Here is a 16,963-nt window from a genome sequence, read left to right on the forward strand (position 1 = left end):
AATACGGTAATCTAAACAGTTTTAAAACACTTTAAACAGTTCAACAACAGTAGCTCAACCAGTGATCTCAAGGTTGCAAAAAAAACAAAACAAAATCCACATACAGTGTCTTTCAGTGTTGAGTAAACAAGAAATGTTTTAAAATTTATCCTGAAAGTCAACAATGAGAGAAACAAGTGCACTTCACCAGGGAGAGTATTCCACAAATGGGGAGCCACCACTGAAAAGGCAGCCCCCAGTGGGGGCACCACCAATGAGGCCTCACTTGCCTCACAATCATAGAGTCTGAGATGGTTGATATCGGGGAAGGTGCTCTTTTAGGTGATTGAGTTCCAAGCCATTTAGGGCTTTATATGCTAGCACTAGGGATGCGGGTGGCACTGTGGTCTAAACCACTGAGCCTTGGGCTTGCCGATCAAAAGGTCGGCGGTTCAAATCCCCGCAACAGGGTGAGCTCCCGTCGCTCAGTCCCAGCTCCTGCCAACCTAGCAGTTTGAAAGCACGCCAAAAAGTGCAAGTAGATTAATAGGTACCGCTCCGGCGGGAAGGTAAACGGCGTTTCTGTGTGCTGCTCTGGTGTCAGTGTTCCGTTGCGCCAGAATTGGCTTAGTCATGCTGGCCACATGACCCAGAAAAACTGTCTGCGGAGTGGACAAACGCTGGCTCCCTTGGCCTATAAAGCGAGATGAGTGCCACAACCCCAGAGTCAGTCGCAGCTGGACTTAACTGTCAGAGGTCCCTTTACCTTTATGCTAGTATTAATGCCTTGAATTTAGCCCAGTAGTTCACAAGCAGCCAGTGCAGCACTTTCAAGACAGGCCCCAACTACACTGCCCCACTTACCAGACCAGCAGTTGCATTCTGTGCCAGTTGCAGCCTCCTGATTATTTTCAAGGGCATGGAGAAGTGAGGCCAGGCTATGCTGACCCACAAATGACTATAGCTGGCAAATCAGCCTAAGTTGGGCATAAGAGCACCTAGCCACAGGAATCATGTGGGATTCTAGTGACAACCTGGAATCCAGGAGTACTCCCAAGCTATGAATCTGTTCTTTCAAAGGGAGTGCAACCCCTGCCAGGACAGATCACACACCTAATTCCCAAACACAGGAACCACCCACCCACAGTACTTCAATCATATCAGGATGCAGCCTTACTGTATTAGCCCCCATCCAGTTCATCACTGCCTCCAGACTCCGGTCCACAGCCTCTCTCGATTAAGAAGGAATATGTCATCAGCATATTGATGCCACTATGCTCCAGATTCCTGGACAACAGTTCTCAGCTGTTTTTAACGTCCAAGCTAAATGGCATAGGACACAGAATGGACCCTTGTGGGACCTCACAGCTCTAAAGCCATGAAACCAAACAATAATCTCAAAGTACTACTTTTTGGTGGCAATCCTGTGGATAGGATAAAAATCATCCTAATACAGAACCTACAACTCCCACTTCCCTAGGTTGTTTCAGGAGAGCACCATGGTCAATGGTGTAAAAAGCCAAGGAGAGATCAAGGAGAACAACTAGAGTCACACTTGCCTGTCTTTCTCCTGATAGAGTTCATCAATCAGAATGGCCAAAGCTGTTTCAGTGCCAAAACTGAGCCTGAGACCAGACTGGAGTGGATCTAGATAACCTAGATGCATTTTCCTATTACATGTGGATAATGCAAACTGGGACAGCACTTTTCAGCAAGTAATTATGTGGTGGGTTTATGGCAGACACAAGATTTCAACCAGAGGATTCTGACTCATAACATTAGTTTCTTTGCCACTACATAAACTGGCAGGGAACATCTATTGTACCTACACACAAAGTCCAATATCACATACAGAGAGAGGAAGATTCAATGAGTGAAACAGTTCTGAAGACTTGAGGAGCAGGTACTAGTAATGAATTATTGCTGCTCTTCTGTGATATAGAAGCCTGATCTATCCTACCCTGTGATGACACTGGTGTAAAAATCCATCGCTACCTCATCATCTTCCAGCAAGGTAGAGAGCCAGCAAGTGCCACAGCTGGCACAGTAGGTAGGGAAGCATGACAGCATTCAAAAGTCAAGCTCCAACACTTCATACAGCACCCAAGAGATGGCCCAGCATCCTGGACTATGCTAAAAAGCAAAGGGGCCAAATCTCTTTTACCTGCTTAAGCTGAGATGCCAACCACAACCTCTCCACAAGGATGGGTATATGGCCCAAGTCATCCATGCCTTCAGAACTTCTCAGATCGATTACTGAAATGCCCTCTCTGTGGGACTCTCTTTTAAGATGGTTTGGAAATTGCAGCTGGTACAAAAAACTGCTGCCTGGCTAGCTACCAGGGAGAATATGTTACTTCAGTGCCGATGAGATTGCACTGGCTAGCAGTTTCCAGGTAAGAGTCAAGATGCTAGTCTTAATCTTTAAATGCCTCCATACTCAGCGTCAGTCAAGAAGCAATTCCTTATATGCGACTTGCTCCTCCTCCTTGATCTCTCATTGGCATTTGATACCATTGACTATGATATCCCCCTGGACTGGCTCTGGGGAATAGGAATTGGGGACACTGTGTTACTGTGGTTGCAGTCCTGCTTTCAGGACCAAATCCAGAGAGTAGTATTGGGAGAGTGCCTTTTGGCCCCCTGGTGGCTACGTTATGGGGTGTCACAGGGGACTATCGTATCTCCACTGCTACAGTGAGGGGGGAAAGTATTCGATCCTCTGCTAAATTTGCCCGTTTGCCCTCTGACAAAGAAATGACTAGTCCATAATTTTAATGGTAGGTTTATTTGTAGCTGTGAGAGACAGAATAACAACAGGAAAACCCCCAGAAACCCAGAAGACAAAAGTCAGAGATTGATATATATGTAGCAGCACTGTAAATGTGAGGTTCCTTCCAGGGGAGGCCCTTGGACTCGGGTGTTCTTTAGCTTTAGAAAATCCCTATTTCAGCAAGCTTTCACGCAGGCAGGATGTGTTTATTTACAGTATGCTGCAGGTCACTGAGATGTGTTTATTGCCTGTTTTAATGAAATGTTGGTATTTAATCCTGTCCTCCTCCTCCTCCTCCACCGTGAGTTTTCTTTTGGGCATTAAAGTCGGGCATACACCTATATCCAATGCATATAGCTAACAAATAGATTAGCTAGCACCACCAAAGGAGATGAGATTCAGGACCTTGGACAGTACCAGAAGACCAAAAACAAGGACAGCACCAAGGACAGCACCCATGTCTTCACTTTAGGTTTGGAGGCCCCAGAAATCACCATTATGCAGCTCCAAACAAAGAAAGAGGTGCCTCTCTCCAATCTAAGACTGATGCAAGGGGCGTATTCTGGAGAATAGATACATCTCACATGGAAGCCTTGCTTCGTGCTGCATGCAGGCCTTGTCCTACCTTTCTCAGCACTTGAGTATGTCATATTCTGTATGCAGTCCCAATAAATCACTGATGCTATGATGGATTGGTGACGGGAATGCCACTTATAGTCCTTCAGTGACCAAATGAGCATGGGTGCCCATTGCTAACCTTTTGATTTCATTTAAAATAAAATAAAATAACAAAGAACTTGGCTTCATTGGGGTCAAAACAGAAAAAGGAGTATATACACAGTATATATCTCCAAATCAACACAGTGCCCTCCAGCGACATTAGCCATATGCTACAGAATGATAAAGCTATATGCTTAAGCCTTAAGCTATATGCTTAAGGAATGAAAAAAGTTGGACATAACAAAAGAAATAGGTTGACCCAATAAGGGGTGTATCCAAAAATTACATTTATTAGGACCAACTAAAAATGTCACAAAGTAGTCATCCAAAACTTGTCACCCACCTATTCTTACAGTGGCAGAGTGGGTGGAATAATACTGTCTCCAAGACTGAATTACAGAATGTATTACAATGCATTGCTCATGAGCATCCTAAAATAGTTACAAGGATACACAGCCACATCCTGGAGGTATCATTACCATTGCACCCTGCTATCAGAGGAGCAGTTTCTGTGTTCACTGTGGGTGGGTGGTGGTCAGAAGACCAACAATGTCCCTAATATTTGGCACTTTAATGCCTAGGCATAGTGAGCAAAGTCTTGATAGGTTCAAAACCATTCTGCTTCTGACGGGAGACTACATTTTCACGGAGAGAAATTAACAAAAAAGCCCTTGTGTTCCTCCAGTTTTCAGGATAGACGTGGAAGGACAGATCCTGAAGCTGAGGCTCCAATACTTTGGCCACCTCATGAGAAGAGAAGACTCCTTGGAAAAGACCCTGATTTTGGAAAAGATTGAGGGCACAAGGAGAAGGGGACGACAGACGACGAGATGGTTGAACAGTGTTCTCGAAGCTACCAACATGAGTTTGACCAAACTGTGGGAGGCAGTGGAAGACAGGAGTGCCTGGTGTGCTCTGGTCCATGGGGTCACAAAGAGCCGGACACAACTAAACGACTAAACAACAACAAGAAGTTTTCAGGTTCAGTTCACATTGTTGCAGCATTGCACAAAGCAGAGGGTTAAGGTGGGTGGAACTGAGGCTTGATCCAATCTCACAGCAACTACCCGACACTTTCCCCTCTCACCCATCCACACATACACCCACCCACTGCTGTTATCCTCCAAACCCCCAGCCACCCATGATCTGGGGAGGCTCTGTACCCTCCTAGAAAAAGTGACACTTTCTCCCAGGGATCAGCAATGGTCAAGGAAGTGACTCCCCTGGCAGAGCTGTCAGGCATGCCCCAGTGAATATAGGGACAGTCAGCTTTGGTTCTGGCTCATTACTAGGAGATTAGTCCCTGATCCCAAGTGGCCTGGCCCAGGGGACAGGTATTCTGGGAAGCAGGAAAGGTTAATTTCAGGGAGATTAGGCTTGTGCCTCAGTGGGACGTGAAATTGAGGTAAATCTGTTCATCTGAATGAAAGGAACAGCTGCAGCACGCAGCAGGGGGAGCGGCTAAAAATAGCCTGGTATTTACCTGTCAGAGCCTGGACATGCTCTGGAGAAAGCACCGTGGCATGTTGGGAGCATGTCAGTGCCAAATGCCTGCACTCTGAGGAACGGGATGGGGCCACAAACTGCTCTGAAGCAAGTCCCTCCCACTCCTCACCACTTTGGGGCTTCAGAATGTATGGAAGAAAGGGAATAGTGCCTGTGTGTTCAGAAACCAGCCAGCTCAATGCCAAGATTTCTTCACACCACCCAGACTCCTAGCCGAGTCTGAGTTGGTATCATAGAGTTGGTTGGTGCTGATGGGAACTGTGGTCCAAAACAGCTGAGGATCATCAAGTTAGAGAAGGCTGTTCTATGCCAATGTATAAGCAACCACCCCCAACTTGATGCTCGCCAGGTGATTTGGACAGCAGCACCACTGACCTGACTAAGCTACCTATGCTCCTATGTTGCTAAGCCAGTTGTGGCACAGATAAATGGGGCAGATAAACGGGCATGCTGCATTTCCTAACTGCCACCACTGAGCAATGCCTGAGCAGTGCCTGAGTAAAGATGTGTAAATGTTATGACACTTATGCTCACACAGGAATTCATAGCTCTGTGCCTAGCAGCTGAAGTACTGACGTTTTTCCCCACACAGGCCTTTGGACAGATGCAGCCCTTGCAGTGAAAAAATTGGAACTTCCTCCAGTAGTGTGTAGCACACACCCTTCACACAACCAGAAATGGGTGAGCAACCTGCTAACTTCCCCTCCCTTAAATTATTTTTCTATGAAAACTGCTGGGGCGGGTGGGGGGGTGGGACATCACTGAGTCATTCCTCTCTCCCACCTTCCTCTCCCCAGAGCTTTATGATTGTTGTAATCAACTGCATGGAGCTGGAGACAATGCTGATGGCATGAGTTGGCCTTGGGAATGAGCTGCTATTTGGACCATGCTGGCACCATTAGGGCTGTGTGGAAGGCAGGCTCTGTCAAGGTGATGAGCCTGCGATTGCTTGAATCACAGCTCACTGCGATACCTCTTAAGTGGTTCTTAATAAGATTGTGTTCGGATTTCAGGGGATTTGTGAGTGCCACCCAGCTCCTTTCTGTTCATTTGCTGCGTACTGGAGGGAGGAGAGGAGCAATCTCCGGGTCAGCAATGGCTTAGAGGCCTCATTCGCCCACCAAGCTTGTTAGGCAGAGTGGACTTGAATAAACATGAAGGAAATTTGTTGTGGAACACTTCAGTCTTCCTGGACATTCTGCAAGAGCCTTGAAAGTCACTAATTCAAGAGAAAGGATTCCAGCAGTAAAGCAGTAGGCATTTGTTTGTTGATTTGATACTATCAGACCTTAGCTCAGTAAAGATGGGGTTGACCAACCCATTACAGGAAGCAAGGCTGCATATACACCATACATTTAAAGCTCACCCACTCATCCTGAATCCTGGGAAATGTAGTTTGTTAAGGGGGCTGGGAATTGTAGCTCTGTGAAGGGTAAAGTACAGTTCCCAGGATTATCAGGCGGCAGCGGCAGGGTTGCTTTAAATGTATGGTGTGTATGCAAACTGATTGTACTCCTTAAGGTGTTTCTGCTCTCTCCTGTCCACTGTCTCTGGCTCTTTCCACCTTTGGCCCTGCTTCTGCCCACCACTCGAATGCAAAGCCCTAACAGGCTGACCCTAAGGGAAAGCAGCCCTAAACAGATAGAAAAGCTCTCCACATTTGCAGTATGCCATTCACCTCACTATGCCAGTTGGGAGTGGGGCACACCTACTTATTCTAATTCTGTTCACTCTGTTTGTGGATCCGATTTTGGGTTTGCTCTGAAATGACAACCCCCCTCAAACACGGCTGGGCCTTCCAGCTTCAGTCTGTAATGTCACTGTCCCAACGCATCTGTCTGGACCCACGTATATGTGTGGAGAGAGAGAGAGAGAGAGATGAAAACTGTCCACTGCAGGTAGTGCTTCACGAAGCTGCTGAAATGGGCTCCGGCCTACCAAAGCCTCTGACACAATAAATTTGTTAGCTTTTAAGGTATCACAAACACAAAAACACAGGTGCCCTTGTTGCTTTTATGAAGGACATAAAGCATGTCACCACTCTCCAAGGTATCTAACTGTCACCAACCTGAGATAAAGCCCTTCCTCAAAGAGCCCCCTTCAATCAGCCCTCCCGCTTGCCTTGCTATCACCTCCACCACCCTAACTAGGGACTGCGTTTACGACTGTGAGGCCCAAGTGGCTGGGGATTTGCTTCCCATTCAACACCAGCTGAACCAAACCGACAAAGAGTTTTGTGCCCTCTTAAAGGATAGCAGATTTATTGTGGCATAAGCCTTCACTTTTTTCAGCTTAAGTTTTACACAGAGCAATGTCACAGACTGTAGACTGGATTATGTGGAATCATGCCTCTGAACTGTCAACAGGAGGGAATGTTTTTCAGGATCATGTGGGCCAAGATATATGGACCCCTGTTTCTACATGGCCAAGGCTCCACAAAGCTGACCAGTTTACCTCAACTACCCAGCCATTAGCCACACACACAACCCATCATGTCCTCCACACTTCTCTGCACAGCAGACCCTTGCCACATCAGACCTTCTTTGCCTGCTAGCCAGAAGTATACAGGCCAGGGACATGAGGAATGTCCCACACAGACATTCTCTAGGAAGTTGCTCCAAAGACACTACAAGCACAATGTCCCAGAGGGATCTATTTTAGCAAATTGCATTCAGTGTGGCAGGTTTCCTATGCTGTGTGGCAATCACCTTTATTTTGACCCGTGGTACCAGAGCACCTCAGCGGGATAAATCATATTACTTACATTCTTTCCTCCCTCTTCAGGTGCAGGCACCGACATAGGTCTCCATTGCAAAGGCCTTCCATGCTTCTACCCTCCTCTGGTCTAACCCTGCAATACCCACCAGCCATGCCATATTCCACCTTCCCTTAGTGAAATGGTGCTGTGTGTGTGTGTGTGTGTGTGTGAGAGAGAGAGAGAGAGAGAGAGAGAGAGAGAGAGAGACATTCCTTTCTCCCAGGTGCCAGCTTTATTCACCGGAAACATTCCCATCAGCATCCATTGATCACTAGCTTTATGGCTCATAATCCTCGCCCCATTGACTCTGGAAAGGCAGGCAGAGGAGGAGGCAGGATGTGGGACTCCTTTCTTGGTTATTACGCACTTTGAGCAGGGGCCCTTCCTCCTTTTCCCTCCTGCCCTGGCAGCTTCTCTGGGAAGCCCGTGGTGAAGGGCTAGCACCCTGACAGGTGCCTGGTTGTGTGGCAAAGGGGGCAGGAGAGGGGCTGACATGAAAACACACCATTCCTGGCAGCAAGATGTATAAGCAAGTGTTTCTTTCCACAGGCACTGGAAGTTCATAAGGACACTTTCATGTTCACCCCCCCCCCAATTTCCCCCTTCTGATGTGTGTCCCACCAAGTCAGACTTGGCAGCAACAGACTGGCAGTGCCCTTTTCTTTCATATTTGGCAGCAGCACCATCACGCTGGCAAGTTCTCTGCGGCTCCATCCCGGAAATGTTCCTGGACTAATGCTGTGAGAAAGGCAGCACCAGCATGTGTGAATATGGATGTGGCATCAACAGGTTTGCGACGTGCTGAGGGGTTCCATCTGGGTCAGTGCTGAAGTGGCAACATTTGGTATGCTGTGCGTCAGGGGTCTGATGGCACTGTTCCCTTTTGTGCCAGGACTCAGAGTCAGTGCCAGCTGAATCATGCCTGTCAGCCTGAGCACACCAGATTCCTTGTAGTTGAGCCCTTAGGAAAACATTATGGCTGGTGGTGTTATCCCGGGGTCCTCCTGGCTTAAAGACCAATTGTTTTTCAGAGGATGATTCCTGCCTTAGATGCTGATCGCCCAAAATAACTGCTGATCACCCCTTACACACACCACAGCCTTTGCTTTGCCTCTGAAGCGCTGGGATGCGATGAGCGCCAGCCGGCTGACACCTGTGCACTGTACCACACGGCAGCCTCACTTTGTTCTCATTATCGCAATGAGTGGAGCCGTCACACTGAATTAAGGCTCTTCCTGTGCATAGCTCCGAGCCACTGAACACACAGCAGCCACCAGCCACAAGGGCTCTGAGTTTCGGCTTGCAGCAGCCGCTGTCTCCACTGCCCAGCAGCGAGTCTTGCCATATGTCTTTCCCAGAACCTGGGAAACAGGGCTCTCATGCATACACACTGCGCACACCCACCCCCCACCCCATGATCTGTGTGATGAAGGAAAGCCAGAGCTGGGGGCGTTCTTAAAGGTGCAAGATCCTGGACTTGATGACCCTAGATCACGGCCCCAAGGAAAGCTCACAGTCATCGCAGCTTTGCCGCCAAGCCTGAGGAGCAAGAGCTCCCTTCACAGAGAAAAGTGACCAAAGCTTCCATTCCAGCTTAACCCTTCAAACCCAGCTTAAACCCATACCTGAATGAGATCCAAATTTCGATACGAATGGGTCAGTATATAGAAAAAACAGCCCTAAATTCAGGCAAAGTGTAGAATGGACTGCAGGGGAGGGGAGATAACATGCCTGTGCTGTTTAGGGGTAAAAAAAATCCCCATGCAGTTGAAAGTGCTGTACCAGCCCCAAATTAGCCCTTTAAGAGATAAGCTGGGGGAGGGAGGGGGAGGGAAGAGAAGATTTCTGCCTGCCCTCACTGCTGAATTACTTTGCAGAGTTAGCACACAGCTTGAAAGCTGTCTGTGTATTGAATCCTTGCTGGCAGAGCAGGCTTACTTTAGTTGCAATCACACACTTAGAGACAGTTGGTATGGAAAATAAGAAAGCTTAGGTTTATTACAGGATATGCATACTAGAATAGAAAAGAGTTATTAGTTACAGCTAAGTTTGAGATGCAATGGAGTCTTGCTTGGTCCTTGCACTCAGCAGAGATACATCGCAAGATGACCTCTCTCCAAGAAAGTCAGAGAGAAAAGAGTAAGAGAGGCAGGAAGCAAGTGCTGCAACCTGATAATATCAGTCTAGCATCAAGGAAAGGTCAGCATAGAGATAAAAGGACAGTAAGGCAATTTAGGAATCTCAGAGAATCCCTTTTCTTCCTGCTTCAATTCCATGCAAATCCCTCAACAAGCTAAGTTGCATCCTAACATTTCCAACACTTAGTTGGCCACATTGATATGCACCCATGTCACCAGGCCCTCCTAAGCTCTGCCAGCTCCCTGCCATTTGCCAAGTGTTCAAGCCCCTGATTTGTAGCTCACAAAGTTACCCTGAAGAAGAAGAACCACTGCACTCTGATGTCTAGAAAAGAGGCAACTCGGATGTACCATTTAAAGACACGTTCACACAAAACAGTCACAACCACACCTTAGCCCAACTGCCCCCAGTGTCAGGATAGACAATGTTCCATTCTATATGCAGATAGAATATGCAGAACCACATCCTATACCTGCCCTTAAGAATGTCTCTTACCCTTCTGTACTTTGCAAGAAGGATATAAGCAGATAGTCGAACTTTAGGGTTGTGTGTGTGTTCCCTTGCTGAGAACAGCCATGCACAGCCAAGGCACAGGGTGGAGCTTTTTAAAAGCCCTTTTGCAAACAGTCCCATGTTGTTCTTTAAAACTGTAGAGGCTGCCTTCCTCTACTTCCTCCCTCCCCCTGGCCCAGCTGTTCCACCTTCTGACAGCCCTGGATTGACCTGGGTGGGCTGGCCCAGGGCAATCTGGTGCTATCTCAATCTGACCCAGCCGGTATCCACATCCAACTCAAAAACTGCATATTTGAGTGGTCAACTTGCTGTGGAAGTTTGCATATCATATTGTGTAATATAAAAGTACATTTCCTTGACTCGGATTGATCTCAGCCACTTTTCAGAAAAATCTGGCCGTGAACAGAGTGGATTGGTTGGCCCTGTGATGTCACAAACCCACTGCCCCTCCTCCCTGAAACAGCTTTGAAACTCTTTTTAAAATTGATTTTTCCTTAGAAACAAACAAACAAACAAACAAACAAACAAACAAACAGCAAAATGACAAAAAAATTGTTTCCCTGACTAAATGTTCATGCTGTGCTTTAAAGAAAAAAAGTAGAGCATTCACCTGAAGACTGGGGGTTAGCACAAGACAGACATCAGAGGCTTTCATTTGATTAGCTAAGCACATCTACTAACTATGTTGTAACGGAAGAAAAAAGTGTGAACCCATTTTAAAGGTGTATCTATATACACCAAACCCAAAATGAAGGGGTGTGCAATAGAAATGGCCAAGGAGGCTATGCCACAATCCATACCAGTTGTGCCTAACTGACCTGGAGTGCTGATTGGCAGGAAGCTGGGAAGGGGGCTGGCGGATGCTGGCGAAGATTTGCACCTTCCAAAGCATTCTTGATTTTGCAAGCAGAGATAATGAAACGGCTGTTTTGCAGCAGGCTGTGGCTGCCTGCAGGGCCAGATCAAGTCCTTCTCCACACACACACACACACACACACACACACACACAGAGAGAGAGAGAGAGAGAGAGAGAGAGAGAGAACTTAATTCCATTTTATGGGGGGGGGGGAGTCTCATCCAAATGGGAAGGAAGATAGCAGGAGGCAGACACCTACCATTTATCCAAAGGAACACAGACACATCCTTGCTCCAGTGTCAACACTAAGGGATAGAACACAGGTGGCAATGAGGAGCTCCCAGGGCCAACCCAGGCAGAAGAGGCGGACAAGGCAAGGAGATCCATCACACCCAGGACTACTTCCTTGGGCTTCTTGCCCTTCTTTCTGGAGCGGGTGGCTCAGCAATAATAATATTGCTTGAATAATATTGCCTTTTTCCTGCCACTTTGGCTGGTGAGCAATAAACTACAGTGCCCAGAATTCTTTGAGGGGTGAAACATAGTTTGCATGTGTTTTTAAGGCATAGGGTGTACACAGCCATAGTCTACTGTCCAAAAGTAAGTCATATGTATTGTTCTGCCCATTTTTTTATTCTGGTCCTTTGCATCGCCAGAAAATCATACCCCTAAATGTGGCCATTAAGCTGAAAAAAGGTTTCCCACCCCTTGTCTTAGTAGCTGGAAGGCTGATGCTAGGGCATGAAGCACAGTTATCCCCTTCCCTAGATCTCTTGCGAAGTCATGGAGCTGAAGATTCTCAGTTTTAGGATCCCAAATGTGTTTGAACCCTTTCCAGATTTAGTTAATAATAATAATGTAATAATAATAATGTATTATTTATACCCCACCCATCTGGCTGGGTTTCCCCAGTGACTCTGGGTGGCTCCCAACAGAATATTAAAAACACTAATTGTTTCGCTAGGATGAAAGGAAGTGGTTCCCCACAATCTGTGGGCCCAAACTCTGAAAAAAGACTTTGCTCACAGTGTATAGCCTGGAGTATCTAAGCATGCCATGAAGTTTCTTCCCACATCAACACACAGGACCCTTGGCTCATCCCAGCCAAAGCAGTCTGTTCTTCCCACTACTGCAAAGCCCATTACTGAAAACCAAACGCAAACCCCACTCCCTGCCGCTCTGCTGTTATTGCCTATCACTGTGAACAGAACCAGGATCCAAGAATGTTCAGATTCATTGTCATACTAGAACAACTCTTCACAACCCCCTACCCAAAGAATGACTTGCAGCATCAAATATTGTTTCACAGTGAGATGAGAAAAGTAATGCAGGTTCTCTCTAAGCCCAGGGTCAGGGACACCGATGAGATGTAGAAATCTGAGGTTTTGAAGCCTTTTCTGAGAGAAATCCTAAACAGCAATATCTATGTAGCCAAAAGGAGATGGAGGCAGAAGTGATCTGCATGATTACCCCGTGGCACTGGAAGAACACTTTAAAGATACAACCTCAGAGTGACTAGAGTCAGGCATGTTTCATTAGCTGGCGATTATAGGGAAATGTGCCTGATCCCCACAATGGCCACAGGCTACAGAGAACACAAACAAGGGTGAACAGGAGGACTGAGAGAACTTAGTTCCGGTTTGTGAAAGGAGCGCTGGCCTAGGAGAGACTAGTGAGCTTTTTAAAAAGAGCTTGGCCTGAATATGGCACTTCAGTCATTTGAAAGGCTTGGTGCAGATCAAATTCTCCCCTCAATACAGTGATGAGGAAGCTGTGGCCCTTCCAACTCTCACATGCCCCAGCTTGCACGGCCAATGGTCAGGGATGATAGGAGTTGTTGTACGGCAACACTGGGCAGGCCACAGGTTCCTCAGCCCTGATTTAAGAGAAGGAACAGAATTACCAGTTATTTGCTTGTCCCTAGCTTAGCTAAGAACCCATGCTACCCATTCCATGAGCACCATGAGGTGTTCCCACTATCCTCAACAGACCAGCGATGTGGCAGTAGACTCACTGTTTCGAAGTCACTGGCATTGCAAGACTCATTGCCGAAGCTGCACAGAACCAGCATCTGGTCCATCTGGTGCCCAGCGCGGTCATGGAGCTCCGTGAAGTTGAACGGGAGGTTCCTTTCCCCCTTGCTCTGCATTAGCTTCTTACTTAGCACCTCCCGAATGTCCCCGTCCTCGCCCTTGGACACAGCAATCTTGTCATCGCCATCTAGGAAGCCCAGGTACTCTCCAGCCCAGTAGAGGTCATGGCCAGAGAGTTGGGAAAAGCGAAGAGGGTTGAGATTGCAGATGGTGATCGCTGGGAAAGTCAGACTAGGGAGGGTCTCTTCTTCCAGCGTGGTGTCGTGAGGATACTGAAAGTAGAAATCCACTCGGTCTGCATAGACATGGATGAGGAAGCCAAGGGAGCCCAGGAAGGCCACGATCCACAGAAATTTGCGGCCTGTGTTGCACCCATGGCGGAAGATGTGGCTGATGCCATGGAGCGTTGAACTCCTGGCAAACGCTTCCAGGCTGGGGGCAGAAGTGGGTGGGTGCACCACATGGGAAACCTCCTCAGTATGCCGGACTGCTTTGGGCAGAGGGGAGCAACTGTGCCAGGAGGGTATCTCCTCTGTCCATGTAGGCCCTGGCATACTTGCAGTGCCCTCTTGAAAATAAAGGATAGGTACAAGCCCCTCAAAGGCATGCAGTTAACAATCAGAAGGCTCTGGAGTTTGGATGGGCTGGTGAGTGTTGCAGCGGCCCTCTCTGTCTAACAACAGGGCTCACTTACAGCAGCGTAGTATTAACAGCCACGGGGCGGGGAGGAGCTTGGCCTCATGCCTCGCCTAGGGCCCCTCCTGGGAGCTGAAAGACAGTAAACATGTTCATCCAGGGCAATTAGCACTGCCGGATCCCGGAAGAGCCTGTGCCAGATGAGGGGGAGCAAATGCGTCCCTCGCAAACCGCAGGCTGAGTCCATCTCTGTCTCCTGGGACTGGGGCTGCTAATTAGCCTGAGGCATCATTGATTCACTCCAGCACTTAGTGAACAGGGCAGGTAAGCAAGCATATCCAGCCCTTGAAGAACAGTCCAGCAGGGAGAATGGAGGGCTAGGTCGTTCTGCTTCTTTCAGTGTGGTTGTGTATAATGGAAAATAAATACTTGAGTTGGAAGGGGGAAAGGTAATGGCCTCCTGGGCCATATGCCCATAATCAGGAAGGAATTGGGACCAACCAACCAAGGTGGGCCTGCAGGCAAAATGCAGCAGCTCATGGGGCAGAATGTCACCACCATGTTGTGCTGCAACTGAAATGATTGCACTGGCTGTCAATCAGCTACAACACAAAGTTCAGGATTCTGGTATTGGTATACAAAGCCTTATACAGCTTGAGGTGAGGATATCCAAAACATCATCTCACCCCTTAGATACCCAAATGATCACTGTGCTCTGCAAAAGAAGGCCTCCTGCTGATGCCATCTCACCAGGAGGTCGCCTTCCTAGGATGTCAGAATTAGACCTTTAGTGTGGATACACCTGCCCTTTGAAACTCCGTCCTGTTACATGCCAGACAGGCACCACCTCTGTTGTCTCTTAGGCTCACTGAAGACCTTAGTCTTTTCAACAAGCATTTTAAGTAGAGTTGTTTTTTTTAATTATTATTCCAGTCTGCTTCTGAACTAAGGTTTCAAATTGTCTTTATACATGTTTTTGCAAAATCACTTTGGGATGTTTCCTGGGAAGGAATTTGTCAATGAAATGATATAAATACCTAAAAATAAAACTTCTGTGTGAGCCCTACCTACCCTTAGGGCTATGAGCATCAGCCTGAGGGATTCCAATGAGCAGGCCAGGACTCAGGTGAATGGCACAACTCTACAAATTACACCCTGAAGTTCTGAAGTTGTCCCCTTAAGCACATCAATACCCACCCACTGACTTCTTCAGAACTTAGGCAGCTTACAGCCCTGTTCATAGCAGCCCCCATGTGAAAAGGTGTCAGGAGTGTGGGTCCCCAGCAGCCTTTCTAGGGCCCCAGCTGCATTATACATTTAAAGCTGAATCCTGCCTTTAAAAAGTGAGTCTCTCTCTCTCTCTCTCTCTCTCTCTCTCTCTCTCTCTCTCTCTCTCACACACACACACACACACACACACACACACAAAGAATCCTGGGAACTGTGGTTAGCTGAGTTGTAAGAAGGCACCTATTCCCCCCTACAAAAAGTTACAATTCTCAAGAGTGGTTTAACAGTCAATCCCTCTTTCCAGGGAACTCTGGAATCTGTACCTCTGTGAGAGGGGTAAGGGTCTCCTAAGACTCTCAGCACCCTTACGTAACTACAGTTCCCAGGATTCTTTTGGGGTAAGCCATGGCTGTTTAAAGTGGCAGGATATTTCTTTAATGTATAGTGCAGATGGGGCCGAGGTCAATATGTGGCCTGTGTTAAGGTGTAAGAAAGGCTTGAAAACATATATGGGTAAGTATATGCTGCTGTGGACAGGTGTTTTCAAGCTTGGGGGTGAAATAGATTCAGTCCCTCAATTTTAGACATGAAGAAATCCCTTCTAACTGTTGCAGATTAATGCATGCTCATTCAAACTGACAGCCACAGTTGTGGTGACTAGGGAATGCCTGGGCAGGGCTCTCTCTTAAAAAAAAAAAGGAGGGAAGGGGTTTGGGAGGAATCACAGAAGGGTTTAAAATGCTTGGGAGAAAAATCCAGATTCATTGGATCAGAGTTTGCCAACCCTGTGCCCTCTAGATGTGACCTCTACACCAGCCTAGGTTGATGGAAGTTGTACACCAAAACATCTAGAGGGCAAAGTCTGCTCTGGACAGTCTACTATGCATATGGTGATGGTTAAAAAGTGAAAGGGTGGGTTGCCAACAGCCCCAAACACATGTCTCACTGCATCAGATTAGAGGGACCCAGAAATGAGGGTATGAACCTGGGAATCTTACTCAGAGTATGGAGATTATAAAGGAAAGTAGAAGGCATGAATATTTGATTTAGTTCACAGTGGACTAGACATATACCGTAATTGAATGAACAAACAAGCTTTCACTTGATGGGTGAAGGGTAATTGATTTGAACTAGGAGCTGGTGGGGGGTAAAGGAACGTCTCCTAGGAGAGAGATGGGAAAGAACGGCTAAAAGCTTTTGAGAGGGAAAGTATTTAAACAGAGATAGAATTATACAGTGCAGGCATGCTGAGGCAGATCAGGGAGAAAGCCAGATTTACCTGGATCCTTTAATGCAGTCTCCTGGGAGAGAGGCAGAGAGGCAGGGCTGGACAAGGGCTGCAATTTCAGGAGTCATCCCCCCCCCCCACTCAAGGGTGCCAGTCACTGTCCCCACACCATTTGCCTGTTCTCCCAACCATACACCCACTTCACTGACAGTGCTTCAGTGAGGGAATTTTAGACCAGGGATGTTCCAGATGTTGAGGGACTTCAGTTCCCATTATCCTTGGTCATTGGTCTTACTGGCTGGGGCTGATGGGAGTTGGAGTCCAAGGGCCTGCTTTAGATAATGGATGCAATGGTCGTACTGGAGGGCAGAGGGGCTTCCCTTTTTGTAGATGGCAACGACTACTACTTCACACTTTCAAATGTTCAGCTGTGTTTGGGAGCCCTCCTGCTGAGTGGGCTGAGTGGGTAGCCTGGACTTCTGCCCTAATACAGTACCACTGTTCACAGACGCTGTTTTCAATAACTGCGTCT

General features: G+C 47.4%; 1 protein-coding gene across 2 annotated transcripts in view; it reads right to left on the minus strand.

The window, feature by feature from the left end:
• Positions 1–13,906, minus strand: part of ASIC4 (acid sensing ion channel subunit family member 4) — a 205,123-nt gene extending 191,217 nt beyond the window's left edge. For both annotated transcript variants that reach the window (XM_083473317.1, XM_083473319.1), the window contains exon 1: positions 13,259–13,906. In XM_083473317.1, the coding sequence (XP_083329443.1) occupies positions 13,259–13,891 (633 nt within the window). In that variant the 5' untranslated portion in view covers positions 13,892–13,906. The remainder of the gene's footprint in view (positions 1–13,258) is intronic.
• Between the last annotated feature and the right edge of the window lie 3,057 nt (positions 13,907–16,963).

This window comes from Podarcis liolepis (assembly GCF_965112155.1).
Source record: "Podarcis liolepis genome assembly, chromosome: 1".
Classification (NCBI taxonomy): domain Eukaryota; kingdom Metazoa; phylum Chordata; class Lepidosauria; order Squamata; family Lacertidae; genus Podarcis; species Podarcis liolepis.